The 20,655-nt window shown below is 48.4% G+C and overlaps 2 protein-coding genes across 4 annotated transcripts; one reads left to right on the forward strand and one right to left on the reverse strand.

The window, feature by feature from the left end:
* Positions 1-315: 315 nt before the first annotated feature.
* On the forward strand, positions 316-18,454 carry GALM (galactose mutarotase). 2 transcript variants are annotated; one of them, XM_074817388.1, is made up of 8 exons: positions 316-616; positions 1,071-1,225; positions 3,960-4,166; positions 5,608-5,689; positions 8,961-9,102; positions 9,197-9,371; positions 9,862-9,973; positions 18,273-18,454. In XM_074817388.1, the coding sequence occupies exons 1-7, from the start codon at positions 421-423 to the stop codon at positions 9,937-9,939; spliced, it is 1,035 nt and encodes a 344-aa protein (XP_074673489.1). In that variant the 5' UTR covers positions 316-420; the 3' UTR covers positions 9,940-9,973; positions 18,273-18,454. The 2 variants fall into 2 exon arrangements, with proteins under 2 accessions (XP_074673489.1, XP_074673490.1); XM_074817389.1 differs by lacking the exon at positions 18,273-18,454 and adding an exon at positions 12,500-12,626.
* SRSF7 (serine and arginine rich splicing factor 7) lies at positions 11,963-20,383 on the reverse strand. Of its 2 annotated transcripts, none has more exons than XM_074817390.1 (9): positions 20,251-20,382; positions 19,732-19,912; positions 19,407-19,583; positions 18,449-18,523; positions 18,258-18,359; positions 17,860-17,913; positions 15,689-15,733; positions 15,056-15,091; positions 11,963-13,902 (listed from the first exon to the last, which is right to left on the reverse strand). In XM_074817390.1, the coding sequence occupies exons 1-9, from the start codon at positions 20,276-20,278 to the stop codon at positions 13,848-13,850; spliced, it is 753 nt and encodes a 250-aa protein (XP_074673491.1). In that variant the 5' UTR covers positions 20,279-20,382; the 3' UTR covers positions 11,963-13,847. The 2 variants fall into 2 exon arrangements, 1 of the variants encoding a protein (XP_074673491.1); XR_012622367.1 differs by having other exon boundaries at positions 13,855-13,902; positions 15,056-15,138; positions 20,251-20,383.
* Positions 20,384-20,655: the final 272 nt, after the last annotated feature.

The following is a 20,655-nucleotide window of genomic DNA, read 5'->3' on the forward strand; positions in this document are numbered from 1 at the left end:
AGGGGAGAACAGCTGGTGGCGGTGATCCTCTGTCTTCCGAAAGCCTGAACACGCAGGCTGGCAGCCTGAGCCTGAGGACACGCAGCCTTGCACCCTCTTTCCAGCATCCTTCCCTCTCTTCTCCGCCACCTCCAGCCGACCAGACCCAGAGGGCCGTGGCCCGCAGGTGAAAGCCCTCGGCACCTTTCCACGCTCCCCCGCATCCCTCCACGGCTGCACGGCCGCTTCCGGGCTGGCGGGGCGTAGCCGGTCCCGGCTTAACTCCTCCCAGGGCTGGAGGGCAACCATGTGATTTTTTATGACTGCTCTCTAGGACGTCGTTTGCTCTGCTGCCGGCCACCATTGCTTCCTCCCGAGCGTTCTTCCGTGGCAGGGCCGCACCTCCTGCCAGCAGTGCCGGGGGCCAGGTTTTGGGGAGCAATGACAGAAGTGAAGAGAGAGATGTTCGGGCAGATGCCCCAGGAGGAAGGAGGAGGAGTGGTGGAGAAGTTCATCTTGAAGTCGGACAGCGTGAAAGTGGAGATTCTGTCCTTAGGATGCATAATCTCTGCTCTGGAGATGAAAGGCAGGGATGGGGAGTTTTCAGATGTTGTCCTAGGCTTTGACACTTTGGAAGGTGGGTCTAAATCTGTTTCTTTAAAAAAAAAAAAAATTTAAACCCAATCAGGCATTTTAACCAGTGTTTTCTGGTTTATTGTCACACTGCATGATCTGCTTCTAAGGGTCCCTTCCAAATCGTGGGCTGAATAAATACAACTCCTGCTACCTGTCCTGGGCTCAGTGGTGGATGGGGAGTGGGGACACTGGTGGCTCCAGGTTGCAGTGTGCCCCTCTAATGGGGCAGCTCTGTGTCACACTTTGGCAGTGACAGAGGCCTTTTCTGCAAATCTGCAAAGAATACAAAATCCCATCAGGCTGTTTCAATCAAAGATGTGCATGACTAGCGAGCTGTGTGTCCTGTCAAACACCAGGACTGCAGTTAACTATTTAATACTGACAGGAAGCACACCTGGAGACCACCCATCCTGTCTCAATCCTTCTGTTTAACCATGTGCTGTTCTTCTGGCCAGGTTACATGAGGAAGCACCCCTTCTTTGGCACTGTCGTGGGGCGTGTTGCCAACAGGATTGCAAAGGGGAGATTCATTGTGGATGGGAAGGAGTATCAGCTGTTCCTCAACAATGGGCCCAACAGCCTGCATGGAGGAGCCAGGGGATTTGACAAGGTGAAAATCAGGCTGGCAGATCCCAGTGTCCTCTGGCACACAGCCTCTGGGGTTGTGGCAAGAGGATATGTAGGGTTTTCTGGTGGTTATTGCATTGAATCAGCTCCCAAAAAGTGCTGTGAGTTCAGGAGACCCTGTGAGCTGCTGGGTTGGCTTGTTTTTGCCCTGGTGATTTAGGAGGATTCGCTTAGGTCATCCTTGGATGCCATGCAGAGGGTTGCTGTGCTTCCTCTGCGTTACTGCAGCCCTGAGGCCTTGTGAGCCCAGTTCTGACAGGGTTGTCCTGGGGTGAGGTGCGGCTCCTGCAGAGGATGCGGGACATGGCGGGACATGGGACGTGGCAGTGAGGACCCAGCCTCATGCATGATGAAGGCCAGCGCACTGCCTCAGAGTGGGTGCTGTAGTTGTCCCAGTGCCCAAAGAAAGTTTCCTGGAGAACAGTGATCCATGCAGACTCATTTGCTCCTGCAGTTTCAAGGCTGTTACTTGCCCAGAGCTCCTCTCAGAATCAGAAGGTCCTAGGTTTGCAGAAACAGAGTATCATTGCTGCTTGCTTTCAACAGCACTCCCGAGTGAGCGGAGAGCAGGGTGGTGCTGCAGGTTCAGTGCGGTTATTGCATTATTATAATTTGGTGCTGCTTTCATCCCAGTAACAGCATACTCTGGGCTCTCACTCTGACTCACACCAGCTGGTAACTAGACCTGCAGAACACCCCAGCATCACTGTGTCCCCTCCTCAGCCCTTCCCTGTGACCTCCCAAGATAAAATAACCTTTCCTTGGCCCCAGGGCACTCAACCCTTCCTATCTTCAGCTGCTGCTGAAGTCCAGATACCATCTGTGTGCTACAAGTGCAGCAGAGCACGTCCTGTCTTGAAAGCCTCACTGATACCCTGCTGATTGCATAGCAGGCTCAGAAGTCTCTGCTTTCCTGAAGCCTTGGACTTTGTCAGATCAAGTGCATTTGCAACCAGCAAGTAGCTGATCCACCACTTCCCCAGAGGAACACATGCGAATGTACTAGTTCAGCTGTTTTCCTGGGTTAATGTTTTGTTTTGTGAAAGCACATTCAGACTGATGGGGCAAAAGTCAGAGCGTCTAGAAAAAAGCTCGCTTCTGGGCAGCATAGTGTGAACTGGCATCAGATCAGGATCAAACGCTCCTCAGCAGCCTTAGAAAACTGGTTGCTGGGGTGATTTGGCTGTTGTACCCACAAGGAGGACAATTTGGTTTAAAGTTTCTTTATACACCCTGACCTGCTGTGAACTGGAGCTGAAAACATGCACTCCTTTGCAGAAGGGGGACATGATCTCTTCTGCCTCTTCTCCTTGCTTGCTGAGGGCATGCCAGCCTGGTGGGGACAAGGCAGCGACACCTCACAGACAAGCCTTTGTGTCTTCTGGCCCACAGGGCACGCTTGGGCACCTGCTCAAGACACCCTCCAGCCAGGTAACAGTCACTGTGCAGAGACCTGTGGTCAGCCCTAACAAAAACAAGACATGCTGGCTATTGGCTGTGACTAACTTGGCCATCTTGTCAGGTTTTTTTGTGGTCTTGCAGACCTGGGTGTTGTGGTCAGTGCATGGTCTGATGACATGTGGTGGCAATATCTGACCACGTTGCTGGGGGACTTTAGAAAACAGCCCACTTAGCTTTAAAAAACAGTGATATCTGTATGCTTACTGGCCTTTAATAGCTTTTTCTTCAGAGAACTTAAATAGAAACTCATATATAAAATCAGTGTCTCACTGCAGTGGGAGCTGCAGTCAAACAGCACTCGGTGCAGGAGGACCTGCTCTGCAGCCTGGCTATCACATTTGGCACCTTCAGTTCCCGTGTTTGGTGAAAATGTTGGCTTTTGACAAGTGCCCTGAGATTGTGATCTCTGCACAGGACATGAAAGGGGTCATCTCAAAAGTGTTATCTGGCCCCTGCCCCTAGAACTGTCTTCTTTGATTGGACAGTAGATGCAAAGCTCCAGAGACTGGGCACCTTGCCTCTTGTCACACATCTGTCCTGCAAGGGGCTGAGATATCTGCTTAGTGTCAAGTCCATGGCCAGGATCAAACAGGATGTCTGGGCAGCTAAATTTACAACTTGCTTTGCTCACCAGCATGTTCAGCTCCAAGCAAAGCCCTGGTCTCTGGCAGGGGCAAGAAACGGAGAGGTCCCAGTTCTCTGATCTGCACTGCTGTGTGGATATATCTGACAATATATCTGGTACTATTTAACCCAACTCCAGCCCCTAAACAGGAGCTCCCAGTGTGTCCTAGAAGCCAGCCCTGAGTGAGGGAAGGGCTGCAGCTTGTTGAGGTGATGTTGTACACCAGGAGATCCATGGGAGGGGGAGTAAGTCTAGCTGCAGGGCAAAAATCATGGAGTAACACAGGCTTTGACAGACTCCCATCAGAGCAAACTGCCTTGTTTGTTTGGCTGTTCATTGGAAAACTTGTTTCCTGCTGCTGGCGCTGGCTGACCAAGAGCAGGCTGGTGCTTGTGTTTTCTTCCACTTCCCTTTTTCTTCTCCAACAAGGGGTTATTGGTTTTTAGTCCTTCATAGGGAGAAAAAGATTGTTTGGGCTTTATTTTTTCCTTCTAGGAGTAAGAGCAGGAAAGATGATTGAAAATCATCTTTTTGTCTCTGGGTTCAGGGGTTCAGCCCAGCCTGGGACAGGAGAGAAGAGCACCGTGTTTCCCATGACTGTCCCACCAACGACATGCTCTACTTCTTGCAGGTTCTGTGGAGCCCCCAGGTCCTCCCAAATGGCATCTGCTTCTTCCGGCTCAGCCCTGACGGTGAGGAAGGCTACCCTGGTGACCTCAAAGTCTGGGTGACCTACATGCTCACTGGTGGGGAGCTGGCCATCAACTATCGAGCCCAGACCAGCAAGGCGACACCCATCAGCCTGACAAACCATGCATACTTCAACCTTGCAGGGCAGGTAAGCACAGGGAGATGAACCCTGTGAGGGACACTGTGCAGGGAAAGAAAGCCTGGGGATGATCCATGGGATGATCCACGGGCTTCCCATGGGATCACTGGGACCAACATGATGGTCTGAGGACACAGCATGCTTCTGGGGACTCGGTGATGGGGGTTGTCTCTGTGCATCGTGGGCTGCATACAGCCTACGAGCTGAGGCAGGACTGAATCACATAGACCTCACCTGAGGATGCGTTATCCCAGTGTGTTGTGAACAGAGACATCCCATCATGAATATTAACTCTCCTTTTGTGTGTAATTGGGGAGTTTCAGTCTGTCCTGGTCCCTCGGGAAGATTACTGAGGAGGTGCAGAACTGGCATGCCCTAGTGATGGACTGGCATTTCTTAGCTGTCTCCTGTTAGCACTTTTGAGACAACGTGCTGAACCCTTGCATGGATGATGCAGCTGAGATCAGGGCCTGTAGTGCCAGCCAGAGTCAGCGCAGCACTGAAATACCCAGGGCAAAATGCAGAGGAGAAACCATGGAAAGGAGACATGAGGCTGCCAAGGTCGCAGAGTGGGGCAGTAGCAGGCTGCAGAGGGCTCCCACATACCAGTCCAGGTCCTGCCAACTAGATGGGCACTGTATTGCAGCTGCATTTTAGTCTCACCCTGTTTGTAACTGGGTTTGGAGGAAAACGATCTGGGAAATAAAATGTTGCTGGGCAGAGCAATAGGATGGGACAGTGCAGTCACACTTGGCTGGGAGAAAAAGACCCTTAAAAATGTTAGTGAGAGAATCCCAGCCCCTCCGTGCAGGAGGTCTGTGCAGGCTACTGCCCTAATAATGGCTCTGCAGTTGTTAGTTTACCCTCCGTTTGTCCTCCCAGTGGTACAGGAATATCAACATCTACAGCATGTAACTCAGGCATGTTTCCAGGGGAATGGGAGACCTTTGGCAATGAAATTGATGCTCAGATTAGACAGTGATGTGCAGGCTCAACTTTGATCCTGCTCCTCTTCCAGCCCAACAGGTTCCCTACCAGCATCCCTGAGGCTGTGGGAGAGGAAGAGGAGTGCAACCCCCCACACTGCAGGAGATGAAGCAGGAGGATGGGTTGCACTTCCCCACATTTGCTTCCCCTTTCACCTGCTGCTGTGTGCTCAGCAACCAGCAGATCTAGTTGATCTGCAGAGTGGTAGTGCCTGGTGTGGTACAAGTTCAGACTGATAGTCTCAGCCCTGCAGGATTTACAGCTCCTAGGTCGCATGCAGGTTTTTGCCTGTGCTGGTATCTTTGTCCTGTGCCCAGGGTCGAGGTGGGGTGACAGCCAGGAGGTCCCCCAGGCACCGCAGGTGTCGCACCACTGCAGGCAGTCACTTCCCAGGTGTGCTTAGGGCTGCTTGAATGGGGGAAGAGCTGCAGCAGGAATCCCAGTATTTCCCATTCTCCTGCAGGGCTCACGGGATATCTACGACCACGAGATTTCTATTGAAGCAGATTCCTACCTGCCTGTGGATGACACCAAGATCCCCACTGGTGGGTGGTGCAACACTTGCAGCACACGGCGGGGATGGTTTTACAGACGGGTGTTTGTGGGTATTGGGAACAGCACTGCCTGGCATGGGGACACAGCAGGGCCCGGGGGACCCCAGGCACAGCAGGGCCCTCAACCAGTGGCACCCTGGAGAGGGGGTGGACCAGGGTCCATCTGGGGGGTGCGGGCAGGAGCAGCAGGAAATGGGGCCAGAGGCAAGTGGGAAGTGAGGCTGCAATGGGGGTCCAAGGGGCCTGTCCAGGACACAAGCTACCTGTGACACAGGACCAAAGCATGTCCCTCCAGACCTGTTTGGCCAGCATTTCCCTGCAGGCCAATCCACTGTCCCCAGGGCCAGTGGGGCCATCAGAGAGGGTCACACAGCACTTTGAGAGCTGGGATTGGCCTGGGGTTTGGCTGCTTTGCTTCCTCTAGCAGTGTTTGGCTTTATCATACTTCTCTACTGGGATTTTCCATGTGATGTCAAGGTCTTACTTCCACAGATCTTATTTCCATAAGATCAGCCCATGCTCAAAGTCTACAGAAAGCAGAATTCGTTTCTTAAGCCTCAGTGAAATGTGGGAGATGCAAGCAGCATGCTCCAGGCACAGGGCTGCTGTCAATAAATGTGATGACACACCAGGACATGCTCAGACTCCCTGATCTGGAGGGCAGCTCCCAGACCCAGTACTTATCTCTAGGGCTGCTGGGATCACTGGTGCTCAGGAGCCCAGCACTGTCCTTCCCTGCAAGAGCATCAGTCTTCTCATTGGGACAGGAGAGCTGGCACTACTGCTGGGAGGCTGAAGACCAAAACCCACACTTTTCTTTCCTGTGGCTAAAAGAGGAAGGCCAGTTGAGGAAAACAGTATGTTTTTCATGCTAAGCAGGTTAATTAAACAAAGGTGGTATTGCTGCTGTCACCAGCCTCAGCACAGAGAAGTGAGCTGGCAGCCTCTTGCACCCAGTCTTGATTCATGGGGTAAAAAGGAGAAAACAGTTTTCTTTCTTTTCCCTCCATCACTTCTACTCTGTTTCTCCCCATAAATGACTGAGCCACTAAGTTAAATAATCTGAACACATGCACTCAGGGGTGGTCCTGCTGCTAACAAGGGGGCACCTTGCTTTGGGTGGCTTGACTTCAGCCATCCCACCGCACTGCTCCAACACCCACTTTTCATTTAGCGTAAGTGACTGTGCTGAGTTGTGGTAAGAGTTGATCTAATCTCAAAATAAATCCAAGTTTCATTGTTTTTAAGAATGAAAAGCATTATTAAAAAAAAAAAAAAAAAAAAAAAAGCTGTATTTGGCTTAATTTTTGAAAAATGTAAAATAGATTAAAATAATCAAAAAAGCAGAATTCTAGATTTGCTCCTAGATGATGGCTTTTCATCCAGCCTGACTGGCTTAGAGAAATGGAGGCTGTTGGAGCAGAGATGCTGAGCCATGGCAGGTGAGAGTGCTGCGCTGTGCTGGAAGTCTCCGGAGAACAGAGTAGTGACCGGACCACTGAGCAGCCAGTCTGAGGCAGAAATGCTGGGAAGGCTCCTGAGTGTAGCTAGCATCAATGGAAGAGAAACTGGGTGTGGGGTGGCATGTGTGCCCGAGGGCTGCATGAGCCCGCAGGGCGATTTTTGCTAAGCATGGGCTCTGCTGGAAATGGCAGGGCTTGTTTCCCTGATGCACTTGCAGGCCTGCTTTGCTGACTACACCTTCTGACTTCGGGAGGGAGAGGAAGAGTGTCTTTAAAAAGAAAAAAAAAAAAACAAGAAAGCTTTTTAGCTCGGGTGTCTGCTAAAACCAAACTTAAGTCTGTGTTTGTGAACCAAAATAACTGTGCATGCATGCATCGGCTTGCACCTGGAGAAGTGGGTCTCGCAGTCCCAGCAGCTTTTGCTCAGCTTGGTGTGTCATGCTAGGGCTCAAGCCAGGGAAGAACCCACTGCCCTGCTTCTCCCCACTGCTTTCACCATGGAGCTGTTTCACATCTCAGTTGTGGCTGGCTCGCTGCCCCTGCTTTTTGCAGTTCCCTCTTGGTGTTTTGGGTAAATGTAGCCTTTGAAGCTGATAAAACTGTGTATAAGTCTTAGCCCTGGGGTGAAGACAAGATTTGTGCAACTATTAAAGACAGAGCCCTTGCATGCAATGGCTGCTGTATTTTATGTAAGTGCCTAAATTCAAAATGGTTTATTCTTTTTTCAAGGTGTTTTTCCACCCACAGCTGAATTCAGTAAATGTGCTCCTTTTAGATAGGATCAGAAGCCACGGAAATGTGCTGTTTGTTAGGTAGAAACTGATGTTTCTCTACTTTTGCAGAGCAGAACTGGTGCAGAGTAGTAGCCGAGCTGGGCACGTGGCTGCAGCGAGCAGAGCACAGTGCGTGGGGCCAGCAGCAGGGCTGGGATGCCTGTGCTTGCCATCCCCAACACTGGCAGCTGCCTGCTGACCTTGGAAACCTCGCCCTTTAGAGAAGGGTAGAAAAGTGTGACTTTAGGGGAAAATCCCCTCCCCTGCCCTTCCTCTTCCACCTCCCCCATGCAAAATCCCTTGCCTTTAGGTTGGGATGGCTGTGTTTTGCACTGTGTTTAGTGTGTCTTAGGGTTGTTCTCACTGCAAGAGCTTTATCATAGGATGCTGTGTCCCCAGATCAGGCCTAAAAAAAGACTTGAGAGAAAATGCTGGGTTTGTGGTCTTAAACCTTTCACTGAGGCAGGAGGGGACTGGTCCCAGAATATAGCCCATATTCACCATCCTGGCAGGTTGGCCCCATTCTTGGCCACCTCATGGATGTTTGTTTAGAAATCTGGGAGGATTCATTTATTTAGAGAGAGAATATATGTATATAAGTCTGTGCTGGGTTTGTGTGTGTGACAGGGGGTTTTGGTAGCATATACATTTATTTATATAAACATATAAAAATATTAATACCTAGTAAGTTTGGGGTTTATATAAATTAGCTTGTATAGTTACATATGCAAGTCTCCCCTCTTGTTTTCTGGCTCCTTGGCTTTGCTTTGTCCCAGCTAAGCCCAGCAGTGTCCCCAAGGGCTGCCATCTCTTCTGGGGAACAAGGTGGTGAAGTCCCATCCTGAGTCATAGTGGCTACAAGGCAAGCTTGCTCAAAGCAGGGCACCACAACGAGACAAAGATCACAAATGGCTTAAAACCCTCAGCTCACCAAAACGAAGGATCTCAACCCTGCACAGAGACCAGCACTGCAGGTGTTTGCCGGCATGTGGGTGAGTGGCTGACACTGCTCTTCTCCTTGCCCAGGGGAGGTGGCCGCTGTGCAGGGCACTGGCTTTGATCTTCGGCAGCCCGTGTTGCTGGGGAAGCACTTGCAGAAGTTTCACCTGGATGGCTTCGACCACAACTTCTGCCTGCAGCAGGCAGAGGCTCGACGCCTCGTGGCCAGGTAGGTTGGGACCCTGGCAGGGGTCTCTCACCCCTGGAGCTGTGGGGTGCCCTTTTGACCAGCCCCTTGGCATCTTCCACCACATTCTCCCCAGGGCTCACCACCCACCCACCGGCAGGACCATGGAAGTTCACAGCACCCAGCCTGGCATCCAGTTTTACACCGGCAATAACCTGGATGGTTCCCTGAAGGGCAAAGGTGCTGTCACGTACCCCAGGCACTCGGCTTTCTGCCTGGAAACCCAGAACTGGCCTGATGCTGTCAACAAGGTGAACCGGCCCCCCCACCCCTGGGAGCTGCTCGGGTCCTGTGGCAGGGGACCATGCCACCAACACCACCTGTGTCTCTGGGGTGATAAATATATGAACAGAGTCTGTTTGGCAAGGGGACACTTTGTAGACACCAGAACTGAGGCAGGCACGGGTCACAGCATCCTGCAGCATTAGGCAGGGGTCAGCCAGCCCAGTGGGGACTGGCCCTGCACAGCCCAGATTCCCAAGGGTTCGAGATCTAGAGCAGAAAACCCCACCGGGGTCTTGCCACGTCCTCTCCTTTGGACCTGAATTCAACCAGGGGGAGGACTCGCCCACTCAGCCAGCTGGCAAGTAACAGGCAGTTAAACAGTGCCGCTGGAAGTGCCTGGGGGAGCCATGGGATGCCACCCCAGAAAGGCTGAGGGGTTGCGGCCGTGCCCTTCTGACCCGTTCTGGTCCTATGGTGTGCGCTCGCAATAACTGACTTGCTGCTGCCTCTCCCCAGCCCCACTTCCCCAACACCATACTCCGGCCAGATGAGGAATACAACCACACCACATGGCTTGTGTTCAGCGCTGCTTAAGGAAAGGGGATGCTGACTCCTATCACCAAGAGGGGTAAGTCCTTTTAGCAGGTTAGCCAGAAATCCTGGCGTTTTCAAACTACCCTGGGTGGTGCATCCCACTTGGGAACTTTTATCCTCCTCTGTGGTTTTCACTGTGGTTTCTGCTGGCTTTAACTCCTGTCACCACCTCTGCTGCTATCTGGACTCCACAAAGCCTCTGTCCAGCCTCACCCTGGGCATTAGGTTTTGTTTTGCAGGAAAAATGCACTGAAAACACCTTGCTTAGGGACATGCTGCAGCTCAAACTACAGCGGGGGAGTATCTGGTAATACTCATGTGGAGCACGTGGGAATGCTGATAAAGTTGTGGTTGTTCGTTACAACATCAGCTACCCCAGCAAAATGCTCTGAGCTGTGCTGGTTGCTGCTCTCTCCCCACCACTAACCTTCCCCCCAGCTTGGTGTGAGCTCATCAAAGGGTGCCCTGCCCTTCCCATGCTGGGCAACAGGGCAGCCCCCACGGACAGAGCCACCAGGCCTGACAGCAGCATCACAGAATCACAGAATCACCTAGGTTGGAAAGGACCCTGAAGATCATCTAGTCCAACCGTTAACCTAACACTGACAGTTCCCAACTACACCATATCCCTCAGCGCTATGTCGACCCGACTCTTAAACACCTCCAGGGATGGGGACTCCACCACCTCCCTGGGCAGCCCATTCCAATGCCTCACAACCCCTTCTGGAAAGAAATGCTTCCTAATATCTAGTCTAAACCTTCCCTGGTGCAACTTGAGGCCATTACCTCTTGTCCTATCACTTATTACTTGGTTAAAGAGACTCATCCCCAGCTCTCTGCAACCTCCTTTCAGGTGGTTGTAGAGGGTGATGAGGTCTCCCCTCAGCCTCCTCTTCTCCAGACTAAACAACCCCAGTTCCCTCAGCCGCTCCTCGTACGACATGTGCTCCATCCAGACCCTGCACCAGCTTCGTTGCCCTTCTTTGGACACGACATCACAACAGCACAGGCACACCATGGTCATGCGTAACAGCTTTGAGGAGGGTGGTGTGCTGGGATTATCCCAGCTGGCCACCCTGGCTCCTCTGGCTTAACTCCTGTTTTGAAGCCAGCAGCGATAGCTATGCCTTGGCTGCTGAAGTGAAGCAGGTGCATCCATCTATACTCCTGAATGTACAACTGCAGGAGGAAAACCATCATCTTAACATTGTTTTTCCACATGAAATATGTATCATTCCCAAAACCCTGTAACAGGAGCCTGTCTGATAAAAACCTCATTTCTGAGATTTCATAAAAAATTGGCACAAGCCACAGGGCTGGCAGTGCCATCATATTAGGGAGCTGGCAGCCTCCTCCCGAGGGACACAAGGTTAGCCAGCCCTTGGGCCAGGCACCCCATGGGGGGCACCACAGCCTGACTTCCCCCTGCTCCTGTCACACTGGTGCCGAAGGGGCTCTGCACAAGCCCCGTCTCCCTCTGGCAGACTGTGGCCAGGACCAGCAGCACTCCAGCACGCCTCCAGGCCCCAGCAGAAGTGCCTGGCCGTTGGGCTCGCAGACATGGCAGACCTGTCAGGGTCAGTTCTGCCACCCTGACCCCCCAAAAGGGGCGCTCCAATACTCTCCTGCGATGCCCCGAGTGCGCAGACATGGTGGTCACACGTTGCGCAGCTGCAGTTCATCCAGTGGAAGGGCTGGTGTGGCTCGGAGAATAAAACCCTGCGGATCCAAGCTCAGGAAATGCCCGGTTGCAATCCAGCCTGCTCCAGGGACGACTGGAGCCAAGGGAGACAGCACAGCCACCCGCAGTTTTGGTCACCGCAGCTGCACAGAAGTGTGACTGTGCTGGCTGGCTGGCTGTCCATAGTGGCCACAGCCACGGGCAGGGCCACCCCTGCCCCAGCACAGCCCCCGCCTTCTTGCTCAGGTTCTCACTGCTAAGCCTGGCTTTGGAGAACCCCCAGGCTCCTCCTGTCTTCCAGAGTCTCCAGGTACTGAAAAACAGGTACCAGTACAGCCGTCGTGTTAGTCTGCAGGTTTATTGTGGAGTAGGTTTGCCTTAGTACAGAAGAGAAAAAAGCTGATCAAATTCCAGAGCAGCGGCATATGTGTGCCTCTCACCAGATGTGCTAGAAACCGGGCAGGCAACATACAACCAAGAAATATTCCAAACACAAGTCACAGGCTTTGGGCATTTCTGCTAAATCACTGCAGGGCAACATTTGTGTCACTCCCGCCCCGCTCTTCCATTGCAGCAATGGTGGACTTTCATGAATATTGTCTGAATATTGATCCCTGCACCTGGCAGATCAAACACTCATCCCGACCGCTGAACACCCCAGGAGTGTCCAGAGACCAAGCACCACAACAGTTAGGACGAGGCATAAAGGTCAGACAATGCTGCAGCATGACAGTACATTCAAAATCTGCACTATTTACTGAAAAAGCTCCATGAAGTCATCGTTAGGAGGAAACCCATTTTTTGAAAATTGTGGGTTTGAAAATCATGGGTTACCCATGGTGTGACCAAAATTAATCTTGCAATTCTTTTTCATTTAAGATGCTCTGCTGTGGTTCACACATTTGGAAGCAACCTGCCATGACAGATTTCACAAGAAGCCTGAACAGACCTCACTCTCCATTTCAGTGCTTGTTTACTGCCAAAACTGGCCTTTATTTCTGCTAGATATCCCACCACAGTAAAAAAAGGTTTGCTTTTTTCCCCCCTCTGCCTTGTTTGTTCACAGTCTAACACTGTTTCCAGTCTTTTGCTGTGATCTGTGTCAACAAAGTGCCTTATGCAATTCTTGACTACAGAATGAGGACAAACACAGAATTTGACATACCTATGCACAAATAATTAATCCTGCAGGTGTGCAGTTGCTGTAAGAAATTAGCTTAATTTAACAAAATAGTCTCCAGGCTCTGGGCTGCATACCAATTTCTGTGAAACAGGTTAGAATTCCTGAGGTCAGCCATAAGAATCTTTCACTTTAAGGAAGAAAGTCTGAGTGAGCTGAAGAAAGACTAGGAACAGCTTTCTTTTGCCTCTCAAACACATTTTCCTAAGGTCCTTCAGGAAGTAGGGTCAGAAGACCTTGCATCTTCCCTCAAAAAAGGAAAACGTGTCTTGAGACATTTTAAGTTTTCTTTATCTTAATAGCCTAAAGAACTAAAAAATGCAACAAGCGAAAGTAGCAATCGTCAAGTTATTAATGATTTCTGTTACATTTAGAGGTTTCTGCAGATGTTATTCGTTTAAAAGACGTCAGTGTTTTGAATAAAAGCTCATCCTTCAATTTTTGGGCATCTGGTATCACAACTAGTCAAGCACCAGAGAGTAAGTTTTGCAGAATAATTAGATCAGAGAGAAAAATGAATGCCCAGTAAATATCATAAAGGAATAAAAAGGGCTTATGCAAATTTTTAGCCATCTGCAGACAGAGATGGATTTTAAATTCCATTTCAAAGAAAGCAGAAACTGATCCTTTCACTGAAGACCATTCAACAAAGAATGTGAAAAGTGACTAGTTTGAGAAGACACTGATATTAGTCATTCCCATTTTAGACATTTTTCATCCACATTACATGGCACACAGCTAAACTTACCCAAATGTTAACAGAAGCAGCAGGGTTACTACAGAGAAGTTTTAGTTAAAAATACACATTTTATTTCAATGTGCCAATAAAAAAAGTCCCACATTTTCATATCACAGGAAGTTAATTCATACAATAAAAAGAGACCTGTGCTAGTCTATTGGTGTGACTAACTCAGAAGACCCAGATCATGCCAAATTTTAGCTGATATACTCTTCTATCTACATTCTTACATTTACAAAGACACCACAAAATCCCTTATAATAATGTAAGCAAAATAACTTTCTTCCTAAAAGATTAGCTTCATAACTTTAATCCATTCTTTCAGGACTTGCACTTCTTTGAGGGCTTCCTGATGGTGAATGACTGAAAGGAAAAGAAACCACAGTTTACATTTCAGTAGTCATTTGAGATTCACAAATACAGGAAAAAGCAATGGCAGGATACCTAGACTACTCCAGCACCCTTTAAGCACTGTTTTTTAATAACCAGTCACTACTGACAAAATTAACAGGTTGATGATTTAATGTTAGAGATAATACACGTATTTTATTCTTTTTACTTTCACATCTTTTCATTTCTCTAGTTATTTTTACAATACAATTTAAATGTGATAATTGTGAAGTCATCTAAAGGGTACTACTAATAGCAACCTTCATGGAGGCAGGATACTTCACTGTTCCAACAGAGCAGCTTGTCAAAACCTATTACAGTGATCACTCAGCATTTACGGGCATTTATTCAAGTCCCTTGTGGTTGTTTGTGAGGTTAGACTACATGCAGCCACATTTTTAAATGAAGCAAATCTAAGTGTAGAAGTTCTCTAACTATTAAAAAAACCCTCAAAACCCACCCAAAAAAACCTTGCAGGGCAGAAATATCACCAAGGCAAGGGACACATTGTGGCAGATCTGCAGCTATTCTTACTAGGATATATCCCCTCTCTGCAAATCCAACTCTGAAGTTGTAAAAATGAACTATTAAAGAATTCAAACGGGTGAAAAAAATTATGCTGAGTCTGTCACTACATATATATGCATACACACAGAGAGACAGTTATTTACCAACTTACTGGGAAAAAAAAAAAATAATCTGAGTAACATCAATAAAAATAACAGGCTCGATCTTCCATTCTGACTGCTAAGCCAGGTTACTCCACTCTCCCTTCCCCAATCTCACTGCAGCTTTTAATGAGACTCAAAGCTGATGCCCACAGTTATTCTGTGCTTTAAGCTCACCAGTAGAAAGTCTCTGTGTAATAAAACCATTAGTGAACTGAAATGAACACAGGCAAGATGTAACACCGCTATGTAACCAGTATCCTGAGGAATTATGACCACATATATATTATCATATATAAAACCACAATCACAGCATTATTGCTGTCGAAGAGATCTTGGCAAAATACCCTTCCAGTATTTTCCTACAAGCAGCAGTCAAACTCCTCAGCAGAGATCGCTGCAGATACTAAAATGCCAGCTCTACAGAGTCTATATTATTAGTAGGGAGATCAACATACCTTCTCTTTGGAGATGGTGATCGGGACTTTGACTGACTGTCAAAACAGAATTATCATCAATGCAGCTTAAAGGTCAACTGGAACTTTCACATTCAAAAAATAAACATCTTAGCAACAGAATTATTATGGGAATCTAGCCAGAAGCTCTTTATAATGACAAAGTTTTCAAATCAACTTTTACTCTGACGGGGATTCTCAATTCATTTAGCGAGGGGGTTAATTTTAAGCAACTGTCTTCAGTAGACAAAACAGGAAAACAGGGGATAGTACTGAGGTGAAGCTTTGAGAAAAGAAACATCATCACAGATTTCTGCTGTTTTATCAACAGCATTAATAAAGTTGAAGCCCTTTATCCAATGGACATAAAAATCTAACAGAACAGAGCACAAAGACACAAAAAAAAAAATCAGTACTATGTTGGAAACTGAAAGAGTTAATGAAAACAAAGAGATGGGTAAGGAACATAGTGCAAATAGCTGCAGAGGAAATTTTATAATCTCAGTCATATCGCAAACAGGTTAGCTGGGCACCAATGTTTGGGGGATTTTTTTCTAAAGGACCAGGCTCTGTTAATCATGCAAACCTACTACTGAATTCTAGATACTACTGCAGGCTTTATCTCTATATGCTTACCTCTTAGCCAGTGAGCCAGATTTTGATCTGCCATGAGACCTAGACCTGTAACAAGAAAAAAGACAGCTCAGCAGGGAAGCTGGTAGCATGCATGCTCCTGCATTTGAGGCAGCAAGATTCACACTAAATGTATAAAAACTGTCATGTTGAACAGAGAGAATCCTCTAAGTTTCAAGGACTTCTCCTGCTAAATTTCAGAAGAAAGCTTTTTAAATGGATGCTGCACATATTGCTCTGTACTTTGGTCCCTCGCTGATGATTGGTGTTTGCTGATGCAGGTGGCAAGAATATATGAACAACCCAAATCCTGACCAGTATTTTCACAAAGCTAATAAAAAGCTGTGCTCTAAACTTGCAAGTTTTATTAGGCTTGAGTGATATCTACCACTATAGTTGAAACTGGCTGCAGGCAGCATGCTCCTACAAATACCTCCTCCTCAGGGCACTTCATCTTTATGCACTTGCTTTAAATCTGTCCTAACTTAACCCTTGTGAAAATCAGTCTTTGAGATAAGGCTGCTGAACCATAAGAATACTAATACCGCCTAAAACAATAACTGAAATGTTTAGGTTCCCAAAGGAAGCGTTGTACTTTCAACATCCAAGTCTTTCCACACAACAACTTCCAAATATGCACTTTGATGCTGTCAAACCAGCAAACATCATGTAATACTTATTCAGCCTGTCTGCCTTATGAATCAAGAGCCGGTCTCTGGGTGCTATGCATCACTTTGATTCTTCTGTAAAGAAACCATCTTTCAATTGCCTTGTGGAATTTTAGCAGTGACTTCATTAGAGTTAAGCACCAGTATTCTGCCACTTCTCTGTACTTGTATGTCTGACTTTGCCTCAGTCACTTAATCTCTACTTACAATGAAAGATGTCACATAGTAGAGTCTAGAAATTTCACTAAAAGCATCTTTTAGACTGCAGAAAAACATCTTGGTACTAAAAGAAAACAAAGGTGGTAAAATCAAGATGTTTTTCTCTTTGAAGGTCTGTTGACTGTAGCTGTTTTCTCTCATCACTGACACTGAACAGTGATTACGTCATGTTGGAACAACTGGTATTAAGACTCAACATATTTTCGCAACAGGTAGAGAAAGTGTAGATCAGTGAAAGGCATTGCTCTACTGCCTCAGGGAATTTCCCTCTGTTGTTGCTAGCTTCTGAACCCACTTCTGTGAGTTTCTGCTCTTAACTATATCATCTTCTGGTCTTCACCTTTTCATTTCCTAAAATCTCCTGTCATTGCTTGCTGTTCCACTCTCAGAAAATGCCACCACCACCTTTCAGCACTGTATCTCCCATCTTCAGCTGCAGACTTTTCCATTCACTCCCTCAGCTAAAGCTTCCTTTTATTTTTTTGTGTTTCTTCGTGGTTGACTATTACATTATTTATTTCAAAGAGCAACATCAAACCAGAACAGCAGCCCAGGAACGGGCTGGGTCATGAGCAGTACCATCTCCTTCAGAGCAGAACTTCAATTTACTCTTGTTCTATGACAGCTTGTTGAGGACATCCAGTCAACTTATGTCAGCCATGCTGCCTGGACAAGGTTGCACAAGGCACAGGCTGCATTCACTTGCATAGCATCCTGTGTTCCTTTAAAATTTGATCATCACTCTTATGGCACATTTGTTGGTACAAAATAATTCTGACAGGTGTTTATCTCAAATTTAATTCAGCTCCTGCAAACTCACACTTTGTTATTCAACAGAGCCAGAAACAGCTGTAACACTCATGGCATTAGCAAGCCCTTCATGACTTGCCTGGCTATATGCATTAATGCTTTAACACACTTCCAGAAGGGCACCCTGATTTCTCTGACAAAAAATGGGAAGAATCCACAATCTCATGTGTTCTACACAAAGAAAAAAACTTTTCAGATTCATTCTAAATTTGTTGGCTATGTTAGCTATTAATGCAACCTGATCAAAACAGGTACTTGTGATGACTACTGGGACCTGGATATCACTGATATGTAAAACAATAGAAAGAACAATCTTCTGCACTGCTTTTTAAAATTACAGACTTTTTAAAATTTTTAAAATTAAAGTTAGCAGAGAGAAAACACAGCTTTTTCTGAAATGCTAACAGCTGTTAGAAAGCCCAAACAGACTTTTAATCAACTTCTACTGAATATCTGCAGTCATGGAAGAGATCTTACCTGCTTCGGGGCCATGTAACAGATCTGGATCTAGATCTGGATCTTGATCTAGACCTGAAATAAAAAATTAAGACAAATTAAAACAAAATCTAAGAAGTCAACTCAACCAGAAGTGATGACAATTACAGCACTAGTTAGATTAATGTCTACACGTTGAAATTAAAACCTCTATGATCATTAGATGTTTTAGACATCAAAATTCACCATCAGATATACAGCTGTGTAAGGTCTCAAAACTAATCGTATTACCATGCTGTAAATTCAACTAGAAGCTTTTTAAAGCATGCTAAAGTCTGACTTCTAGGGATCAACACCTTTTGAGGTCTGCTATCCAATACCTTTTTGAATCCCTTAACAAAAACAAAGCACACAACCTGTTAAAAATGACTACTAATTACCTTGATCTCTTCAAGGAACCCGATCGGGACCGGCGGGGAGACACAGACCTAGACCTACGAGGAGAAACGGACCTAGACCTACGATAGGAAGCTGACCTGGACCTGCAAAAAAGCCAATTAAAGAATTATGCAAGTGTAGCGTTTTCTAAGCAAAAGAAGCAAATAGGAATAAAACACAAACTTAAGCACACCTCCTACCACGACTCCGACTGCGTGACCGAGAATACCTTCTTCCTCGGGACCTTGAGCGGGATCTAGACCGGGACCTGGTTTTAGGTTAGAGAAAACAGGTATCAGGAAACAGCTGCAGCACTTGCTGCATGTGAAACCCTGCTGAAGTCAAAACTGATTTCAGACAACTAAATAACTAGCATCTGTCAGTTGGAAAAAATCTCTGGGCCTACTTGTCTTGAGCATTTTACTACCTAGAAAAATGTTAAAAGCTGAATACATTGCAGAATTACATTAGAATAGAAAACACTGTAATGCGTATTTAAAATAAACCTTGCAAGTTTGCAGGTCGACCCTCTTTGGCCCAAGGTCTAGCAGATCTAGACGATCTAGAAGTATCTATAGCCGATCGCTGCATCTAGGTGTTCTCTTCAATCTAACGACGATCAAACTGACAGCCCAATGAGCCAGGGTGAGGCTTGATTGACGCAAGAAGATTTTTCTAGGTGGGAATGTGGTCAATCTGGTGTTCCTCTTTCTAAACCGGAGGGGGGCCCCAATTGAAAGCCAAATTTACTGTTACGGCGATCACCGTCTCAAATTTTCTGCCCTTAAAGAATAAGGTGAAGCTACGTGTAGATGGCTCGAGGGGATCTGGCCTCTTATGCTGATCACCTCAAGGTCTAGGAGGATCTTAAGTGTCGGATTTGCAAGGCGCCTCAGCATGAAATCTTAAGGCTCGTGACATTCTGAATCAAGGCGACTGACTCAAACGAAGAAACCTGAAAGGTTTTGACCAGGTTGATTATTAAGATATTAACATTTGATAGAAATAGCAACAAATTGTAATATACACCTATACATTTATTCTAGTGTTAAAGTTTAAAGAAAACTAGCGTAACATTCTGTTCTTTGCTAACAAGAGCTACACAAAAGTGAACTGGTGAAGCAACCCAGCCGTTCTGGCCTCACACGTACCTGCTCCTCCTTCGGCGACTATAGCGGTGACAATCATAAGCATAGTGGCCTTTCTCACCACACTCATAGCATCTGTCATTGGGGTCAAAGGGGCGCCGTGCAGGAGGCCTGTCGTAACGGGAGCGACGAGGCATCCCTGTCGACACTTCCACTCTAACCCTGGAGCCACATATCACCCTGCAACAAACAAGTCCATGATGGCTCTAAATTAATCATTACTGATTACAGCAGAACTACAAAAAGAAGAAGCAGAGAGAACACGCAGATTCTCTCCCTGGTCTTAAAACCAGCTGTAGCTCCTCAACCATCTGAAAAGCACACGTACTTCCCATCAAGTCCACGGACAGCATCTTCAGCATCCCTCGGGTCTTCAAACTCCACGAAGGCAAAGCCCGGCGGGTTCCTCGCGATCCACACGGTTCTCAGGGGGCCGTAGTAGCTGAAGGCTCTCTCCAGCTCGCCTTTGCCCGCGCCCGTGCCCAGGTTCCCCACGTACACCTTGGTCTCTGCCGGAAGCGAAGCCGGTGTCAGAGCCAAAGCAAGAGCGGGCTCAAGCGGCGCGCAGAACCCGCGACTCCGCCCCGCCCCCCTCGGGCGCCGCCATCTTGTTTGCGCGGCCCGCTCCCGCCTTCACCACGAGCGGCGGCACGCGCGGGCGCGCCCCCTCCCCCCACGGCCGCTTATGCAAAATGGCGGCGGCGACAACGGCAGGAACGGCCGCCTCACCTTCCATTCCGCCTCCCCGGCCGCTCCGCTCCCCGCGGTGATCACCCCTTCCCGCAGACCTCCCTCACCCTCCTCTCCGCGCAGCCATCCGCCGCTCGCGACGCCCTCGGGAACTTACCGCCTCCATAACGGCCGTAACGCGACATCCTCACAGCTCCACCAACCGCCTCGCCGAGCGCACGCGCTACCACCCGCGCCTGCCCCCTGCCCTCCTCTCTCTCCACCCCCAGGCGTTGCGGGGCGGCGGCGCGCATGCGCGCGGGGGCGGTGGCGGCGCTCGCCAGGGCGGGCAGCGGGGCGTCGGTCGCCACGGCGACGGCGCGGCCGACGGCGCCTGAGGGGGACGGAGGCGGCGCTTGGGTGGGCTCCCGCGCCCTTCGCGGCTTCGGTGGTCGCCCGGTAACTGCTGCGCCTCCGGGGAGAGCTCCCGGCAGCGGCGGGGCCCCGTGGTGAGCGGACGGGATCGCGGCGGGAAGCCGCCACCGGAGCGGAGGTCGGCGGTGCCCTGAGAAGCGCGGCTCCT

This window comes from Strix aluco, chromosome 3, assembly GCF_031877795.1.
Source record: "Strix aluco isolate bStrAlu1 chromosome 3, bStrAlu1.hap1, whole genome shotgun sequence".
Lineage (NCBI taxonomy): Eukaryota > Metazoa > Chordata > Aves > Strigiformes > Strigidae > Strix > Strix aluco.